At 30.9% G+C, this 21,045-nt stretch overlaps 2 protein-coding genes across 2 annotated transcripts in view; one reads left to right on the top strand and one right to left on the bottom strand.

Moving 5' to 3' along the window:
- LOC117180722 overlaps nucleotides 1-21,045 on the top strand; it is a 1,130,389-nt gene that overhangs the window by 452,460 nt on the left and 656,884 nt on the right. The window lies entirely within an intron of this gene.
- The window catches only part of LOC117180840 (facilitated trehalose transporter Tret1-like), a 30,073-nt gene continuing 29,472 nt past the window's right edge, over nucleotides 20,445-21,045 (bottom strand). The window contains exon 3 of the mRNA XM_033373368.1: nucleotides 20,445-20,517. Within this exon, the coding sequence (XP_033229259.1) occupies nucleotides 20,471-20,517 (47 nt within the window). The 3' untranslated portion in view covers nucleotides 20,445-20,470. The remainder of the gene's footprint in view (nucleotides 20,518-21,045) is intronic.

The raw sequence follows: 21,045 nt of genomic DNA, 5'->3' as shown, positions 1-21,045 counted from the left end.
TATTCGAATGGAACAAATCTTAGATTTATTGCTCGATATTTTAAATTTCATTGACTGTGAAAAATGTTTATAAACCGGGAATAAACCCGGGAAATACCCAGAATTTTTTCTTTAAATAAAACGACAACCCTGATTAGGTATACAGTTGAACTTCGATTATCCGAGGAAATGTGGGGAGGAGATACTTCGGATAAGCGAAAACTCGGATAATACGGAAAAAGTACAAAATTCGGAAGAGTTATCTATTTTTGATATATTTTAAATAGAAAAATAAATATAAACACTTAGCGAATAAAATTAAACAACTTACGAATGTGGATGATTCTGTATTAATTTATTAATTTAATGATAATTGCAAAATACTGTGCGCATTCAGAATTATGCGTCGCAGCTTCATCTGTTTTATTAATCATTCTCCTTATTATCCGAGCATACACCTCGGTTAATTCGGACTGCTTGGATGAGTCCCGTTGCCTCGGATAACGCGGGCCTCGGATAGCGCGGGCCTCGGATAATCGAGGGCCGGATAATCGAGGTTCTACTTTATAACATATTTATTTGAGGCTAATAACTTTTTTAATAATTTAAAATTATTTTATTTGATTCAACAAAATAAGAAACAATAGTACATTCGTCAAACCGATATTTCTTTGATTCAGAAGTATTTTTTCTGAGTGTGTGAAGTGTGATATCTAAAAAAAACTAAAAAGTAGCAAAAAACTTTAAAGGACGTTTGAAACCTAATGAATACAGCAAAAGTCTGTCAAGATCGAATCATTCGTCAAAATAAGTGACAATGGTGAACTGTCAAACTAGTCACACCTGACTAGAAACGTGACTTCGATTGGTGGCCATTGATATATTCAAATGCAAATCCAGTCACTCCTGAACGAAATTTATGCAACAGACTGCATTTACCAAAGAACATTTCTCTCACGTCCATGCTGAAAGATTACACGTTTCTTCGTAAACGTGTTCTAGCTGCGGTCAAGTACTACACTAGCAGTTACGGCGGAAATAAGTAAATGCCACAAAACGTGCGGCTAAGGTAATTATTATATATTCGCGAGAAATGTATGTTTCGTGTCTGATTAGTTGAGGCTCCTGAAAGGATTTTAACGGCTTTTCTTTCCCGTGTCCATACTGGTACGTGAGGTGGCTTAGTTTCTCTTCTCCCAGACCTGGGATTCATACTATATTTGACCCTTTTTTTTTAACGATGACATTCCCTTCTTTTCCCGTTATCCCTACTTCTTTTTGGTACACTTTAACCTTTGCTTTCATTTCCTTTCTCAAATTCTTCATCTACTTCACCCAGTCCTCAATTTCCTTAGTTCATCTAATATCACTTACCCTACTTACCGTACCCTCATTTTCCATTACTTTTCTACTTCCCTTACTCTAACTTCCCCTACTTACCTTACTCTCACTTCCCCTACTTACCTCTCTTTATTCTTCCTTTCTCTTCTTTCACTTACTCTACTTCACACCCAACTCTTTCCACTACTTCCTTTCCCTTCCCCTACTTCTCCCCCCCCCTGCGCCATCTACATTCCCCTACTTTCTCTTGCTTTCTCTAATTTCCGTCTCTAGACTTCAAACTTTACTTCCCTTCATCTCCTAGGTCCTTTCTCATCTACTTCCTCCTCTCCTCCCCTTCCCTGGTTTCATTAACATCACTTCCTCTAATTATTGTCCCCTTGCCTACCAACGTTCGTACTTCTACAGCTCTTATTTTTCTTATTTGTGTACCTGAATTCATCCTCCTTTATCCTCCCCTGGCTTCCCCCACTCCTTATTTCAATGTTTCCTCTATTTTCGTCACCTTCCATACTTCTTCACCCGTCATTTCTTCTAGTTTCTCACACTTCATTTTCATTCACTTTCCCTATACTCCCTCTCCTGACTCATCTTCATTCACCTACTTTTCCTTACCTACCCCACTTTCTATTTCCACACTCCAACCTTCGGTTTCCGTCCCTCCCCCAAATTCTTCCTGATGTACTTTCACTTCTCATATTCCCTATTTTCCCTGCCACCAATTCCACAACTTACCCTTCCTTCATTCCCCATTAACTCCCATATTTCTCTTACTCGCATTTCTCCTGCTCTCATTTCCGCAACTTCCATCGAATTATTTCATAACCCTTTCCTTTCCCTCACTGGCCCTACTTCTCGTTTCATCATTTCTGCTAATTCTATACCTTTCATATCTCTTACTTTTCGTCCACTCAGATTCTTTTACTTCCTATACATCCCTTTTCCTATTTTCACACACCTCCCAACTCCATGTTTAATATAACACTCCTAATTTCTCCTACTTCACCTCTACGCGTGTCCACATCTGTCTCTTACATCATCTCCCCTTATTTTTCTTTATTCCTCTCATTTTGACATCCCTTTCCCTCCTTATTTCACCTCACTTCTTCTCCAATCCTCTCACCTAATTTTCCTTTTTTCTCTCCTCATTTTCCATCACTTCCTCTACTTTCCTTTCCCTAATTTTCCCTCACTTCACCTACTTTCCCTTCCTAATTCCTCCTCACTTTTTCTAATAATCCCCTCCCCCACTCCTCATTTCCTGTCACTTTTTCTTCTTTCACTCCCTTCCTTACTCCTACTTTCCTCACTTCCCCTTCTTGGAAAAAAGTACGATGGAAGGACATAGGACCGAAACTGTAGGATAGCACAGGACTATGAATGACTAAAAATTACTTACAAAAATTGTCTTCAATTACATTTTCCATTCAATTTTTTACTTGAATTTTTTTATAATCCACTGCCTCTATTTCTTTACTTTTACTTCAAAAATATTTCTCTACTTCTTCGATTTTTACTCTATATGAAAAGCAGTTGGATTGTCCCTAAACAAAAGAATTAAAATAAAACAGTTGAATTTTATTTTTTGGAAAATTTAACAATTTTGCAAATAATTCGTTATCCTTTTGGCGCAAAATAAATTTTTTTAACTCAAAAATTAACTATCTCATTTTTGGTTAAGAATTTTTCTTTTTTCATTTGTATTAGACTATTTAAAATTAGTCAATCCTGCCGGTTGAAAATTTGTTAGTATTTTTTAAATAGATAATCAATTGTTTTGTTAATCTTTTTTATTTGAGGATTTAAACGTTTTGGCGAAAATTTAGCTTTTTGGTTGAAAATTCATTATTTTACTAAAAATTCGATTTCTTGTGTGGAAAATCAATATTTTTAATTGATTATTATTTCTTGTTAGAAAATTAATCATCCTGGTTAATAATGAAACTTCAACTCATCGGTTGACAATTAAACTACTTTCTTCAAAATTCATTTTTTGTTCCAAATTAATTTTTAAACTGAAAATTGAACTGTTTGGTTGAAGAATCAGCTGTATGTATTTAGTTAAAAACTGTTTATTTATAATTAATTTTCTAGCAGGAAACTGAATTTTTAACAAAATAAAACAATTTTTAAGCAAATAGTTGAATTTTAAACCACGAAGGTAAACTTTTTACCAGAAAACGTGAACTTTCAACAAATGATGGAAATTTTTAATTAATTAGCTTCAACAGTTGGTACGATATTAGTCAAAATATTATTTGATTAATTCTTAGTTTCTATTTTTTCACTTCTAGAAATTTTTAGCTAAATGATTGTCGAATTTTTAAACTAACAATAAGAAAGGACTCTTATTCAAAAAATAAGAGAAGTCTATCTTTTATTTCGAAGAATTTTTAACAAAATAGTTAAATTTTTAGTTAAAAGAATGATTTTTTAACCATAAACATACAAATTTTTAGCTAAAAATGTCAGTCTTCAAACAAAAAAATGAATTTTTACGAGAGTATTTCAACTTTAAACCGATTGTTATGAATTTTCCATATAAAAAGTTTAATTTTTTGCAAAAAATTTAATAGCTTATACATATTTTAACAAATAATATTTTGATTTAAAAATTAAAACAGTTAGATTTAAATAACAAAACAAAGTTGCAACAAAATATTTGAATCTTCAAGTGACAAAATTATTTTTCAACGATATAGTTAATTTTTTAACGAAAAATTGAGATTCTACCCAAAAAGAATAATATTGAACAAAATAGACAACTTCTCAATCAAAAAGTTAACTTTTCTACCGAATTGTTGAATTTTCTAGTCGTAAATACAAAATTTGGAACAAAGCATGGGCATTTTTAAACAAATATATAAATTTGCTAATAAATTGTTTAATTTTTAAAACAATACGATGAATTAAAAAAAATAGATCAATTTTCAATCTAAAAATATGAATTTTCAATAAACAAGTTAATTTTGAACTAATTAGTTGAATTTTTAGGAAAATAGTTAAATTTTCACTTCTAAGAATCCATTTTTGACCCAATAAAATCATGAATTTTTAACTAAAATTTTCAATCTTTTACTGGAAAAATAACATTATTGAGGCAAGTTGAATTCTCGATCTAAAAATAATTTATTGTAAAGGAAAAATTTAATAGCTGATATCTAAAAAAATGTAATTAAACATAAAAAACTTTGTATTTAATCACCAAAAATGAATTTTGAACAAAATACTTGAATCCTCAACTAAAAGCAATTAAGTTTTAACCAAATAGTAACATATTTAGCCAACCAATGTGAAGTTTCTACTAAGTGATATCAATTTTTAAATAAAAAAATTAATTGTTAATAAAATAGTTTAAGTTCCAGGAACAAAATTTGTTGGTCAAAAAAAAAAAAAAAAAACCGTATCTGCATGAATCCCAGGATTTGAGGCAACCTGAGTCCTCATATCTTAATAAAAAACACGTCTAAAAAAACTTTAAAAAATTTTTTGCTATGTATTCGTGGTGAACCACAAAACCTCAGGGACATTATGTCGCCGAGTCGTCTCGCCGTTGTTTTTTCCCACGTAACGCGAAGAGCGTAGAAACCATTCTCCTGTCAGCAGCATAGTACAGAATCCCCTTTCTACTAAGTTACTTGCGGCTTCTGATCCAAAGTGATAGAGATCTTCCGTATTTGAAACGAATCTGCACGGGTGAGACTACCGAGAAAAACCTGGTATTTAAGCCACCTTTTCTTTGCTTCTTCTTTCACCTCTTCTCTTACCCAACCTTACCCTTTTTCACATTTACTCTTTCATTTTCTCTTATTCGTTCCTCTAGCCCCCTCCAATTCTTTCTTCCACTCCTTACCCAATCCATCCTCCCATAAAATCTTTACCACATTCTCTTACCAGCTTTCTTTATCTTCCAAATATCTTCTACATCCTTCCCATAAATGCTGTCATTTTTCCTTTTCCATTCACAGATTCTGCACTTTGTCTTCTCCTCACCCAATCCATCCTCCCCTGAAATCTTTAACACATTCACTTGCCAACTTTATTTATCTTCTATTTTTCTCCCCCAGCCTTTTTTTACATGGTTCTATGCTTACTGTTCCCATTCACAGATTCTGCATTTTCAGTTCTAACCCAATCCATCCTCCCCTAAAATCTTTACCACATTCTCTTACCAGCTTTCTTTATCTTCCAAATATCGTCTACATCCTTCCCATACATGTTGTCATTTTTCCTTTTCCATTCACAGATTCTGCACTTTGTCTTCTCCTCACCCAATCCCTCCTCCCCTGAAATCTTTACCACATTCTCTTGCCAGCTTTCTTTATCTTCTATTTGTGTCCCCCAGCCTTTTTTTACATGGTTCTATGCTTACTGTTCCCATTCACAGATTCTGCATTTTCAGTTCTAACCCAATCCATCCTCCCCTAAAATCTTTACCACATTCTCTTACCAGCTTTCTTTATCTTCCAAATATCGTCTACATCCTTCCCATAAATGCTGTCATTTTTCCTTTTCCATTCACAGATTCTGCACTTTGTCTTCTCCTCACCCAATCCATCCTCCCGTGAAATCTTTACCACATTCTCTTGCCAGCTTTATTTATCTTCTGTTTGTCTCCCCCAGCCTTTTTTTACATGGTTCTATGCTTACTGTTCCCATTTACGGATTCTGCAATTTCAGTTCTAACCCAATCCATCCTCTCCTTAAATCTTTACCACATTCTCTTTCTAGCTTTTTTTATCTTTCATTTACCTTCTACATCCATTCCATACATGCTCCCATTTTTAATTTTTCCATTCACAGATTCTGCACTTTGTCTTCTCCTTCAATTAATGCATCTTCACCTAAAATCTTTACGACATTCTCTTGCTAACTTTTTTTATCTTTTATTTATCTTCTATATCTTTTTCAAACACATACTTCTAGGTTTCATTTTCTCATTCACAGATTCTGTACTTTCTATTCTCTTTGTCCAATCCATCTTCCCCTAGAATCTTGAGCACATTCTCTTTCTAGCTTTTTTGTCTTCTAGTTATTTTCTCTAACCTTCCCATACATTTCTATTTATTTATTGTTCCAAGCCTGAGATTATTATACTTAATAAAAGAGGGCTTAAGAGACCAGCTTCTCTTACTTATCTTATCTACCAGAAAATATCTCCTCCTACTTACTATATTGAGTTTCCTCTGTTTTTTATTTATCTAAAAATTCTCGATACACTATTTAGCAATCTCTTACTTCCTTTTACACCATACATTCTTCTATCTCACCTTTAGTTTTACGAACTAATTTCTACTTTTTTCCTTAACTTATTTCTTTAACCTCTCCACCAAAACATTGACAAATACTTTATACAATCTTGTCATTGACGTCACTTCCCTATAATCTCTAACCTTCTCCCTTTCGCCTTTCCTCACTGTGGATATCACTACTTCCACTTTCCATAACTCTGCCCCCTCCCATCTTCTCTCCACACTCTATTGCACATTTTCCTACATTTCCACACATCCCTATTTCTTCCCCTCTTATGAGCACTTCCTTCCCTCTTACCTTGCCATATTTTCCTCCTTTCTTAACCTTCCTTTCTATCCCCCCTAACATTTATAGAAAATATGTTTTCCACTTTACCAACTTAATATCATGATTTACTCTTTTCTATAAGTCTTTTCCATAGTTGTTTTTGGGGGGGGGGGGGGCGTAGTAAGAAATTTGCAATAAATATATCAGAAAAAAAGTTTCGTTTTTAAATTTTTTAACAAATCCTGACTCTAGAGTAAATTTACACTTCTTTTTGTTTCAGGTAAGCAATGCTGTTTCTTCTCCATTTTCGCGACAATTCCAAATTTTATGTAAGTATAAAAAAAAACTTCTGATGATAGATGATTCATTTTGAGGTTCTTGAAATAAAAAGAAAACATTTTTAGGGCAGGAAAACAAACTTTTTAAAAGAGATTCAAATTTTTAAACCGAAAAATTAAATTTTTGCAAAAAAATTAATTTTTAGCCGACAGAGAATTATTTTAAACTGAGAAAGATGACTTCTCTACCATAAAATATGAATTTTTTATCCAAGAGGACGAATTATAACAAAACAGTTACATTTTCGACAAAAAAAGATGAATATGACAAAATAATTAAATTTTAAACAAGATAATGAAACTTTAAATGAAGAAGTTAAAATTTTTCAATAAATATTTTTAAACTGAATATTTTTAATATTTTTAAACTGAAAAATAAAATAGCGACATTTCTAATGTAAAAAATTATTTTACAGCAAAAAAATATTTAAATTTTCAACCAAAGAGATACATTTTCAGCAGAAAAAAATTTAAGAAAAAGAGTTTAACATTAAACTAGGGTTGAATTTTTAAACCAAAATTTTATTTTTTAACTATGAAGATTGATATGAATCATTTATAAATAATTTCCTAGTGAAAAAATTTTTCAAAAAGTACAACATTTCTATAAGTGTAATTTTTTTTAAACACGTACTTTTTTTTATTAAAATATGCAAAATTTAATAAAAAATACAATTAAATACGAATTTCTAATTTTTTGTATTTTTTGTTTTGTTTGTAGAAAAGTAAAAGAAAAATATCAATAAATTAAAAGTACACAATTACAAAATTTTCATACAATTTTATTAATAATTGTTTTTACTACAGGATTTAACATGTTTTCAATTTGAGTATTTGACATCATAAAATCAGTGTAGGAATTGGTAAATCTTTACAAAAAGCAAAATAATTAAATTTTTAACGGAAAAAGAAGAAGGTTCAATCAAAAATGGAATCGTAAAATTTTCATTTAAAAAAAAGTTAAAAAAGAATGAATTTTCAACCAATTGAATTGAAATGAAAAAAAGAATTTTTGAAAATATGAATGAAATGTTAACATTATAGTTGATTTGTTAAACAAACTATTAAATTTTCAATAAACAAGATCAATTTTCTACCAGATATTTTAATTTTTAACTATTTAAATTTTTATGAAAATTGTATAATCTGTAACTAATATTGATCGATTTAGTCGTCAAAAATTGGATTAAATGCTGATGAAATTTTAAATAAAGTTATTCAGGCTATTTTCGTTTAGTTTTTAAATTTTTTATAAATAAACAAATCAAATAAAAATTGTTTTAATAGCCTAATTTTCATATATTTACTTTACTTTAATATATTCTGTCATGTTAAAATAAACAAAAAAATGTTATAAACAAATTATTTTTCAAAACATTGTTTCTATGATTTTCAATAATTTTACGCTTTTTTGTTATATTGCAAGAAACTCAAATGGAAACAATATTATAATGAAGAAAATTCTTCTAAAGATTATTTTTGTTAATTTTATAGGCAAATTTAGGAAACAAATGTATTATTCAGGCATTTGTTTGATTTCTGTTTATTTAGTTAGAAACCTTATAATAATTTTAGCAACATTCATAAATAGTTGATAAGTTTGATGTTTTTTAAACAAATTAAAAAATAAACAAATCCATTTTACGGGAATCTGACTACTGAAACAAATTATTTCATAAGTCTTATGATTTTTTTTATTCAATAAACAGATGAACTATTCGGGAGTTTGTCGATCTCAAAATTTTTTTTTCAATCTCAGTCCTTTCAATTAGGAGCTTTTGGATAATTTTAGCAACATTAATATTTAGTTGATTAATTTTATGTTTTTTTCAAATAAGGATTTACCTATTATCGAGCAGCTTTGGGAACGCTAAATAGAAAAATTCCCATTTTTATCATATTTGTTTATTTATAAAAAATAAAAAAAATATAAGAAAAGTCAGTTTCCTAAAAACATGTAGGCTATACGTTATTTGGGACCAAAAACGTAATTATTTTTGCATTATGTGGCACCTTCCAATAAGAATAATAATCATTTAAATTTATTTAAATTATTTAAATCAATTATTTCTAATAAATTGAGGTGCAACTCAAACTTAAAACTACTTATAAATCTATCTACTCTATATATAATAATCGGATAAGTGAAATGATGCGCGCAAGGAACATGAGAAAAAATTTTATATCGCATGTCACCCATTCGCATGAAATCTCACTTTGATTTAGCGTCTGGGCTCTTTGACCTGTGACCGAAAAAAATCAGCTCGCAGCTCCTAAACTTCGCTGGCCATTATTACTACCGTACATTTTTCCGCGAGTGCTCTATCCTAACGATCCAATTAATTTTTTGCTTTTTTATACACAGCAAAAAAGCGGAAAGTGCTTTATGGTAACACACTTTCCTAACCTGAATTTTGCACCGTTGGTCTCACATTTTAAAATGAAAGTTCTCTCTACGCGATAAAATACCTCAACATGAGCACTACATTTTTTTTAAGTTTACCAAACAAGAACAGCATTCTTGATAGATACATTTGTTTATTTTTCGGCCTGCTGGTCTTAAAAAAGTCACTTGCTTATACTTCTATTTGTTTGCAGAATTTTCCTAAAATTAACCCTTAAAAAATAACATTCATCCACACCTTATCTCTAAGATCTCTCGGTCTTATTGCTTTGTCTCCCTCACTTTTCCTTTCTCGCTTTGCATCTCTCGCTTCGCCTTCCTCGCTTTGCCTCGCCTCGAACGCATTTCCCTACTTCGTCGCTTTGCCTTGCCTCGAATGCATGTACCTACTTTCTCGCTCCTACTCGCATTGAAAAACACCGATTTTTCGTCTCGAAAAATTAAATTTTCTAATAAAAAAATGGAATACTTGATATTAAAAAAATTTTAACTTTAATTTTTAAAAATAATTGGATTCGACCGAATCTAACAAAATACTCTAATCTTCAAATAAAATAGATTAATTTTCAACCAAGCAGTTGCATTTTCAAAAGAAAAATTTCTCACTGAAAACTTCAATTTTAGGCCAAGGAGATCAGTTTCCCATAAAAAAATATTATTTTTCAATAGAATACTAAATATTTTGGATAGTGGTTGTGATTCAACAGATCAATTTTCAACCAACGAAAAATGGTTTGGCTACATTCTTGTTAAGGTGAATTAATTTTTAATGAAATGAAAAAAAAAACATTTTTCACTAAACAGTTGAATTTTCTAACAAATTCTAGCCCCGAAAAGAAAAATTTTCAACAAAATACTTGAACCCTCAAATAAGACAGATTAATTTTCTACCAAACAGTTGTATTTTTAACAGCCAAAAAATGTCACCAAAATGTTCAATTTTAGCCAAAAATGATCAATTTTCCATAAAAAAATACAATTTTTTAAGAAAATACTCAATATTCTGGCATATGGATGTGGTTTTATTGCAAATTTATTTGATTATTTTTTAGTTTATATAGTTTTTGTTTCTTAAATTTTTCAAGTAAATATATAGTTAAGGTTTTAAAATTAAAAAAAATTAATGTCAACCAAAAATGGTTTATTTACATTTTTGTCTAGGAGAATCGATATTCAAAGAAAGAAAAGTAATTTTTCACAAACATGTTAATTTTTCATCCCCCACAGACGAATTCTCTACAAAACAATTAAATTTTCATACTGAAAATAATAATTTTCAATAAAAAATTTAATAGTTGAAATTGCAAACAACAAATTTAATTTTAATATAAAAATAATTGGATATAACCGAAAAAGAAGATTTTTCAACAAAAAACTTGAATCCTCAATTCAAAAGCATTAATTTTCAATCGTACAGTTGTATTTTTGAAAACAACAAATATCTTTACCACAAAATTCAATTTTAAGCCAAGAGGATAATTTACATAGAAAATAGAATTTTGTAAGAAAAAATTTTTAAAATAAATATTTAGTTCAATTTTTAATTAAAACAATATTTCTTTGAATTTTTAAATATCATTCAAAATGTGAAAAAATTACCTCAAAATCTTCCAAAACTTCCTAGGAATCCGAAAAAAATTAGAAAAGATTTTCGAATATTTGAGATGTGTACAAAAATTATAAAAGATTTAAGATTAATTAGAAGCTACTAACACTTAAACTGAACAAATTTTTATTAAATGCAGTTTAATTGCCAAATTAAATATTATGAACTTTTAACCAGCTCAGAATTAGTTAAAAATTGAAAATTTCTCTGTTTATATCCGAAATTTTAATTCTTTTCAAAAAATTCCCTTTTCAAATCCAAAATTTTAATTCTTTTCAAAAAATGCTCTATTTTAACCAATCGTAAGAATTCGAATTTTTGTAAAATTCCCTGTTCCAATTCATAACACAGCCGCACAAAAAAATCTTTTTTCGGGTCTGGATGTCAGATCGTATTTACTATTTATATTGGGAGTCGCTGAATCCGAATCCGAGGTCCAAAAACCTCCAGCACATCAGGGTTCTGATATAACCTCAAAAAATCTTAAAAATTTCTTTTTTATTCCGTGGGTCAGACCATGTTTAATAAATAGGTTTTAGGGTCGCTGAATCCGAATAGGATGTCCAAAAAACAGCACGTCAGGGTTCTGATATAATTTTTAAAAACCTCATAGGATTTTTTATCCGGGGGGTCAGACGATGTTTATTCCATTTTTAGGGTCGCTGAATCCGAATCCGAGGTAAAAAAAACAGCACGTCAGGATTCTGCCATAACATCAACAAACCTCATAACACTTTTTCTTCCGGGAGTCAGACCATGTTTATTTGGGGGGGAGGGTCACTAAATCCGAATACAAAGTCCAAAAAACCCAGCACGTCAGGCTTCTAAGATAACCTCAAAAGAAACTCATAAAAGTTTTTTGTTCAGTCTGTGGGTCAGACCACGTATATTATATATTTTTGAGGTTGCTGAATTCGAAACCGAGGTCCAAAACACACAGCACGCCAGGGTTTTGACATAACCTCGAAAAACCTCATCTTTTTTCAGAGTCCGAGGGTCAGACCATGTTTATTATATGTTCTTGGGGTCGCTGAATCCTATTCCGAGGTCCAAAAACCCCCAACCCGTCAGGGTTCTGACATAACCTCAAAAAACCTCTTAATTGGTGTTTGTAGTCCGGGGGACAGACCATGTTCATTATTCATTGTTGGGGTAGCTGAATCTGAATTCGAGGTCCAAAAAGCCCCAGTACGTCAGGGTTCTGACATAACCTCAAAAAAGCTCATAATTATTTTTTGAGGCCGTATGTCAGACCATGTATATTATATATTTTTAGGGTCGTTGAATCCGAATACGAGGTCCAAAAAAAACAGCGCGCCAGAGTTCTGACATAACCTCAACAAATCTTATCAAATTTTTTTTCCAATTCTAGGGGTCAGATCATGTTTACTATATGTTTTTGGGGGTCGCTGAATCCTAATCCGTAGTCTAAAAAACTCCAGCACACCAGGGTTTTGAAGTTAATTTTAAACAAGAGTTTAATTTTAATAAATGAAAATTTACGAAGTTTAAATTAGACCAAAATCCAAATTAAAAATCCCATTTAACGTCCAATAATCAAATTGATGCAAAATCCTATTAAATAAAACAAGAATCCAACGACCAAATTTGGACCACAGCGAATAAACGAAAACCAAAAATCCTACTATAATCTGAAGAAAAAAGAATAAAATAAAATAAAATTTTCCGCCAAAAATAAAAAATGTCTAAAAATTAATCAGTTTTTGTCAAAACAGTTGAACTTTAAACCAAAAAGGATGTCTTTTTAAGAAAATTGTTGAATTTCCAACCAAACAATAAAATTTATAACTAAAAAGATAATCTTTAGAAGACAATTTTTGCGAATTCGCAAAAATTACGTACATGAATGAAGCCCCCCCCCCCCCTAAGCTGCTGCATAATTTAAGTACACTAATTGTTAATAGAACAGTTAAATTTTCAAAAGAAGAGATCAATCCTCAACGAAAAGGCGGTCTCTTATGTTCTTATTTTTTATTCCTCAATACATCTAAAATTTCTTCCAGATTTTTTCCTTTAGTTTCTGGTGCAATACAAAAAACAGTCACTGACCCCACAAAACAAATACAACCAAAAATCCAAAAACTTGAGTATATACCAATTGAGTCATTCAGTAATGGATGAATCAGTTGTGCCAAACAAATACATATTGATACAATAATTGATGAAAACATAGTAGCCACACTCTTTACCTTAACAGAAAAAAGTTCTCCTCTGTAAACATAAGGAATAGTGCTGAGTCCCATGTTGCATGAAAAAGTAAATGATATCAAGCCAACAAGTGGTAGCCAAGTGATAGAAGAAACATCAACTTGGAGAAAGAATTTTAAAAAGAAAAATAGACCCACAATTGTTAATGAAAGTGCAGACAATACTCCGGATATTAAAAAAGTTGGTCTTCTTCCCCACCGATCAACTATTTGAGAAGATGGCAAGCCAGCAAAAATTTGAATTCCTGTCATGATCATCACTGAGTATCCTGATGCTAAGTTTGAACCACTGTTGCTGAAAATATCTTGCGCATAAGCTTGAATTGCATGATAGCCTGAGAAAATATATGTTGTTTCTGCAATCGTTTTGATTATCAAAGCCCTCCGACTTGCCCTATCGCTAAATAATTCTCTGATGCTAGTTTGCTTTGATATTTGTCCTTTGATAATAGCATTCTTCATTCTTTCAATATTTGCCATAACAGTTTCAACTCTCTTCTCTGCCGACAATTTTATGAGAGTTTTAGTAGCTTCTTTTTCTCGTCCCTTCATTAAATAATAATAAGGAGTTTCTTCCATAAGTGGAAAAAGTAGTATAGCAATTAGCGGTATGGATATCATAACTAGGTTCATAGTGTTATAAGCCAGAAAAGCTCCTGCGATTGACATTAGGAAGGATCCCAAGTTATAACAAATTTTGTCGAAAGTGAGAAATCTTCCTCTGATATTTTCTGAAGAAATTTCACCAATGTAAAGAGGGAAAAAGGCGTATGTACTCATCCCACCAATACCAATTAAAACTCTTGTTATAAGTAAAAAGCTGTAGCTATCAGCTATGTAAAGTAAAATTTTTGACAGTAGTTGTATCAATCCCAATATTAGGATTGTGTATTTTCTCCCGATTTGATCCATTATTACTGGACACGTGAGATATCCTATTATTCCAGAGACACTTTTCATTGACGTCAGAAGAGCACCTTGAGCAGTTGATATTGGAATTGTTGAATTTTTACTTGTTAAATAGGGCAGAGCAGGTGAGGTCCACACCAAACTTGCGCCAACATCCATCATTAAAATGTAACCTGATAAACATAAATTTATTTATGGCTTCTTTTGTATCACCAGCAACATCTGCACTGTTAAAAATCTTTGGAATTTTACAACACTTCTACAAGACTTCTACAAGCGTAACGTAAAATTGCAAACATCACAGAATAAAGTAATGATAAGATTTGTTGCTGGAATTTTTTTTAGAGAGATCAAGTTTTATTCGGACAACTTCGCGTTTTTCAAAAGACATGTGTTGTCATGGAAAAACAAAAGAAAATTTAACCGATATTTCTTTAAAGTTTATTCTGTAAAGTTAATTTTGGTTGCAGCGAATCTTTCGTCGAAAATCGATGAAAAGTTTATCTTCTGCTTTTCTGTAATGAAGACATTCACGAGTTGCGGAATTCGCAGAATTCATGAAATTCGAGGAACTAACGAAATTTATGGAATTCATGAAATTCATGGAATTTAAGTACTAAAAGAAATTCACGAAATTCATGGAATTCAAGGACTTTAAGAAATTCACGAAACTCATGAATTCAAGGAATGCAATGATCTCACTGAATTCAAGGGATTCACTTAAATCACTGAATTCAAGAAATTCACTTAAATCACTGAATTCAAGGAATTCACTTAAATCACTGAATTCAAGGAATTCACTTAAATCACGGTATTCACTGGATTTACTGAATTCACGGAATTCATCGAACTTATGGCTTTCGCAAAATTTGGAATTGATGAAATTCACAAAATTCATGTAAAGTACAGAATTTACAAAATAAGCCTTAAAGATGGAATTCACGGTACTTTTTACATTCACGGAATTCATAGAAATGAGGGAATTCACGAAATCTGTAGAATTCGCGGAATTCATAAAATTCACAGTGTCAAGGAATTCGGAAAATTCATAAATTCAAAGAAATCATCAAATTTGTAGAATTCGCGGTATTCACAGAGTTCAAGGACGTAAAGAAAATCCCGAAAATTACGGAATTCGCGAAATTCATGGAATGAAACGAATTTGCGAAATATATTGATTCAATTAGCTTCGCGGAATAAATGGAATTCAATTGATTCTTGGAATTCGAGGAATTACAGGAATTCGTAGAATTGATAGAAATCACGGTATTCGTGGAATTCACTTAAATTAAGGAATTCACTAGTTTTGCTGAATTCACGGAATTCATCTAATATATGGAATTCTCGAAATTTGTGTAATTTACAGAATTTGCGAAATACACCTAATTTATAGAATTCACGGAATTCAAGGAATTTTCGGAATTAAATGTAATCACGGAATTGACGGAATTCATGGAACGCCGGGAATGGATAGAATCCATGGAATTGGCAAAATTTATGGAATTAAAGGAATTTGCAGAACTCATGGAAATTAATGGAATTCACTAAATTGAGAGAATTTGCGGAATTTATGGAATTGAAGAAATTCATGGAATTCAAGGAATTTTCGGGATGCACAGAATTGAAAGAATTCGAGTAATTCAAAGAGTTCAAAAATTCACTGAATTAATGGAATTCATGGAATTCGCGTGGGTCAAGGAATTCCATACATTCCGTGAATTTCTTTATTTCACTAAATTGAATTATTTCATTTAACATCATTAATTTCTTGAATTTAGTAAATTCAATGGATTTCACGATTTTTTTAAATTTTACAAATTAGTTGAATTCCGTGAATTGCATGAATTCCGTAAATTCCATGATTTACATGAATTCCGTGATATCTATAAATTCCCTGATTTCCATGAATTTCATATATTCCACGAATTCCGTGAATTCTGTGACATCCATGAATTTCTTAAAATCTATGAAGGCGTGCGTGATATACCACATACTGACAAAAGTTTAATCAAATTTACGGAATTAATGGAATTCAAAGGATCTATGGAATTCAAGGGATCTATGGAATTCAAGGGATCTATAGAATTCAGGGAGTTCGTGGAATTCAATGAATTCCAGAAATTCATTGAAATCACATAATTCACTGGATTTGGCGGAATTCCTGAAATTCTTGGAATTTACAGAATTCAAAGAATTCACGGAATTCACAAAATACGCTTGATACATGGAATTCACGGAACTCATGGAATTGAAGGCCATCACGGAATTAAATGTAATCACAGAATTTAAGGAATTCGAGAAATTCACGGAATTAATGGAACTCCCAGAATTCACGGATATCATGCAATTTGTGGAATTAACGAAATTAGAAGAATTTATGATAATGAAGGAACTTATGGCATTTATGGAATTTTTGGAATTTTGGAATTCAAGGAATGTACGGAATTCATGGGTGTCGTGGAATTCGCGGAATTCATGGAATTGAAGGAAGTCAAGGAATTAACGGAATTTCATGAATTCCATACATTTTGTGGATTCCGTGATTTCACCGAATTTCATTGATTGATTGAGTTTCATGAATTCTTTGAATTCCGCGAATTGCACAAATTCCACAATTTCTCTGAATTTCAAGTATTATTGAAATTCCGTGAATTTTAAACCAAAAAAGATTCCAGTTGACTTATCAAGTTCAAAATATTTTTTTTTTTGTTATAAACAAAAATAATTTTCTACCAAATAGTTGTTTTTTCATCCATAAAAGATCAAATTTTTCTCAAAACAGATGAATTTTTATGCAAAAATAAATGCTTGAATTTCCATCTAAAAATATTCCAGTTGACTGTTTAAGTTCAGACTATGATTTTTTTAATTTTTCATTCTCTACCAAATAATTTCATTTTTATCCTAGAAAGATGAAGTTTCTGCTAAAGCAGCTGAATTTTAAAATAAAAAATGAAACATTCAAAGAGAGAGTTGAATTTTCAACTGAACAATAGAATTTTTTTTAAAGATTACATTTCTTCTAAAACAGGCGAAGTTTTAAACCAAAAAGACAAATTAAAAGAAGGGGTTTATCCAAAAAATAGTTTAGCAATAAAATATGAATTGTAAACAAAAGCTCAATTTTTACGAAAAGTTTTAGATTATCAACAACAAAAAAACGAATTATTTTTCTGAAAATTGTTTTATTTCAAACCCAATAATAAAACTTATAACTAAAAAGATAATCTTCAGGAGAAATAAATTTAAATAAAAAATAGTATTGTATTGTATTGTAATTGTATAATGTTCAAGGAAATGACAAATTAGTCAAGGAAAAGTCAGGCAATTTTGAAGATAATGTTTTGTGGCCAGTCTGTAGATGACATACTAATTTGTTTATAAAAAAATAAGTTAACGAAACTTTAAATAAATTCAACTCTTCTCATGCAAAACTGAAATTTAATATTGAACTGGCGTCAATAATGAATTAAATTTCTTAGAACTGACTTGAAGAATGAAAGATATAAAGAAAAAGTATAGCTAATTGTTCATTAAACCAATGTTGTCAAAAATATTTTTGAACTATTATTTTTAACATTTAATCGATCGCAAAATTATTTTTTTCTTACCAGAGAGAAAATTTAGGAATTGTTGAAAATAAGCTCTTCTTTTTTGAACTTTATTGGTTCTTTTTCCTAATTCAGATTCACCAGAACTCGAAAAGGTGTACAATGAAAATGATTTATTGAATTCCATTTTGAGCTTCACTAAAAAATCTTAGAACAAATAAAGTAATAAATTTTCATTCTCTTATATTCTTTTTATTTCGATACATTTAAGAAACAAACCAGCTTCAAGTTTTTTGTCACAAAATAATTTTTCTTCTTTAAAATGTGTAGTAATAGTTTCATTCAATAGTTTTCTGTATACTGAAGTCGTTACGGACAGTTTTCGCTGATAGTAGAGCACCTGATTAGATACAATTTAAAGTCGCTGATGAAAATTGAAAAATTGAAATAATAGTATCAAATATTATGTAATAGTTTACGAAGGTCATTTGTTCAATTAAAAAAACATCGAACCATAAAATTAAAACAAATTCAACCACACGTGTCAAAGATAATTCAGTGTTTCCATTATGGAATTCACGGAAATAATCGATTCATGGACAAATTCCTTGAATTCTATAAATTCCGTGAATTCCTTCAATTTCTTTAATTGTTTGAATTCCGTGAATTTCCTCAATCCTTTTAATTCCATGAATTCCGTGAATACCCTGAATTTGCGAATTCCTTGAATTTCGTTAATTCCGCAAATTCGATCAATTTCGCGAATTCCTTCATTTCCATGTTACACCATTAAGCCATTTCCCTTTCGGGGTAGGCGTAACTCACTGATTGGGGAAGGGAATCGAGTGAGAAAGAGATTATTATGAGCTCTCCGAATTCCGTGAATTCCGCTAATTGCACGAATCCCATGATTTCCCTGAATTCCGTGAATTCTGTAAACTCCATGAATTCTGTGAATTTCATCATTTTCGTGAATTCCATGGAATCCGTGAACTGCATAAATTCCGCGAACTCCATGTATTCTGTGAACTCCATGAATTCGGTGAATTCCGTACATTCCACAAATCCAGTGAATTCTGCGACTTTAATGAATTTCTTGAATTCCATCAAATCCGTGAATTCCACGAATCTCATAAATCCCGTGAATTCCTTTATTCCTTTAATTAATTCCACGAATTCCATAAATTCAGGGAACTCCGGAAATTCTGGGAATTTCTATAATTTCGTAAATTCTATGAACTCAGCGAATTTCTTGAATTTCTTTAATTCTATGAATTCTTTGCATTTATAGAATTCCGTGAATTCCTTTAATTGTATGAATTTAGTAGATTTCATAAATCACGTGAATTTCTGAAATCCTATGATTTTCGCCATTTCACAGAATTCCGTGATTGATATGAATGCCGTGAATTTCATGATTTCCGTCAATTCCTTTAATTCCGTGAATTTCACGAATTCCGTAAATCACGTCAACTCCTTCAATCTCATGAATTCCGCACATTCCTGGAATCACATAAATTTCTTTAATTTCCTAAATTTCATTAATTCCATGAATTTTATGACGGCAACAAATTTCGCGATTTTTCTTATTTCTCTGAATTTTGCGATTTTCCTTAATTCCATGAATTCCGCGAATTCTATGATACTCGTAAATTCCCTGAAATCTTTGAATTCTGTGAATTCAACAAATTTCATTAATCTCCGTGAATCGCTTTAATCCCATGAATTTTTCGAATTCCTGGAATTCCATGAATTCCATTAATTCCGTGAATTTCTATAATTCCGCGAATTCTGTGTTTTTAGTGAATTCCCTGTATTCCTTGAATTCCATAAATTTTGTGAATTCGATCAATTTCGTGAGTTCCTTTATGTCCATAAATTCTGCCAATTCCGCGAATTTTGTGAATTTCATGATTTCCGTAAATTCCTTGAATGCTGTCAATTCCACGAATTCTATAAATCATATGAATTCCTTTCATCTCATAAATTTCCCGAATTCCTGAAATTCTATAAATTTTTCAATTGCATTAAATTATGTGAATTTTATGAAGGCCATACATTTCACAAATTTCCCTAATTCCATAAATTCCGCAAATTCTGTGAATTTCGTTAATTCCTTGAATTCTTTGAATTCCATGTATTCCGTGAGTTCCTTGAATTCCAGAAATTTTCCATACCCATCCGTTAAGGTATAAGACTGATAACTTGTAATGGCTGCACAACTTCTTTACTCTAAGAACAAGAACTTGAATTAGAGACCTAAATTTTATAAATTATGTATTAGATTTCCATAATTATTTTAAAAAGCCTGCTTCTTTCATCTTCTACTATCAATATTGCTTTTCCAACTTTTTCTTTAAATAATGAAATGTTTAAGGGAAAATAAACTAAATTTACTCATGTTCCTGAAAACCTTTTATTTTTTCTTGATGACATACAATTGATTGATAATCATTATGAATTAATTATTCAAGAGCAGTTATTGTTTGTTTAATTTAACCTGGATTGGATTAACAGATAATGGTGTGAAAATATTCAAAACACATTTCTATGCCATTGTTAATATTGGTCCCACAATCCCTCTTTTTTATATTCTAATTTTTTTTACTTAACAATTCTAAAATTTCTTCTAGATTTTTTCCTTTAGTTTCCGGTGCAATACAAAAGACAGTGACTGATCCCACAAAATACATATTGATACAATAATTGATGAAAACATAGTAGCCACACTCTTTACCTTAACAGAAAAAAGTTCTCCTCTGTAAACATAAGGAATAGTGCTGAGTCCCATGTTGCATGAAAAAGTAAATGATATCAAACCAACAAGTGGTAGCCAAGCAATAGAAGAAACATCAACTTGAAGAAAGATTTTTAAGAAGAAAAATAGGCCCACAATTAATAATGAAAGTGCAGACAATACTCCGGATAGTAAAAAAGTTGGCCTTCTTCCCCACTGATCAACTATTTGAGAAGATGGCAAGCCAGTGGAAAAAGTAGTATAGCAATTAGCGGTAAGGATATCATAACTAGGTTCATAGTGTTATAAGCCAGAAAAGCTCCTGCGATTGACATTAGGAAGGATCCCAAGTTCACACAGATTTTGTCAAAAATCAGAAATCTTCCTCTGACATTTTCTGCAGCAATTTCGCCCATGTAAAGAGGGAAAAAG

The sequence above is a fragment of the Belonocnema kinseyi genome, chromosome 9, assembly GCF_010883055.1.
Source record: "Belonocnema kinseyi isolate 2016_QV_RU_SX_M_011 chromosome 9, B_treatae_v1, whole genome shotgun sequence".
Taxonomy (NCBI): Eukaryota; Metazoa; Arthropoda; class Insecta; order Hymenoptera; family Cynipidae; genus Belonocnema; species Belonocnema kinseyi.
This window is presented reverse-complemented; position numbering and strand designations above follow the sequence as displayed.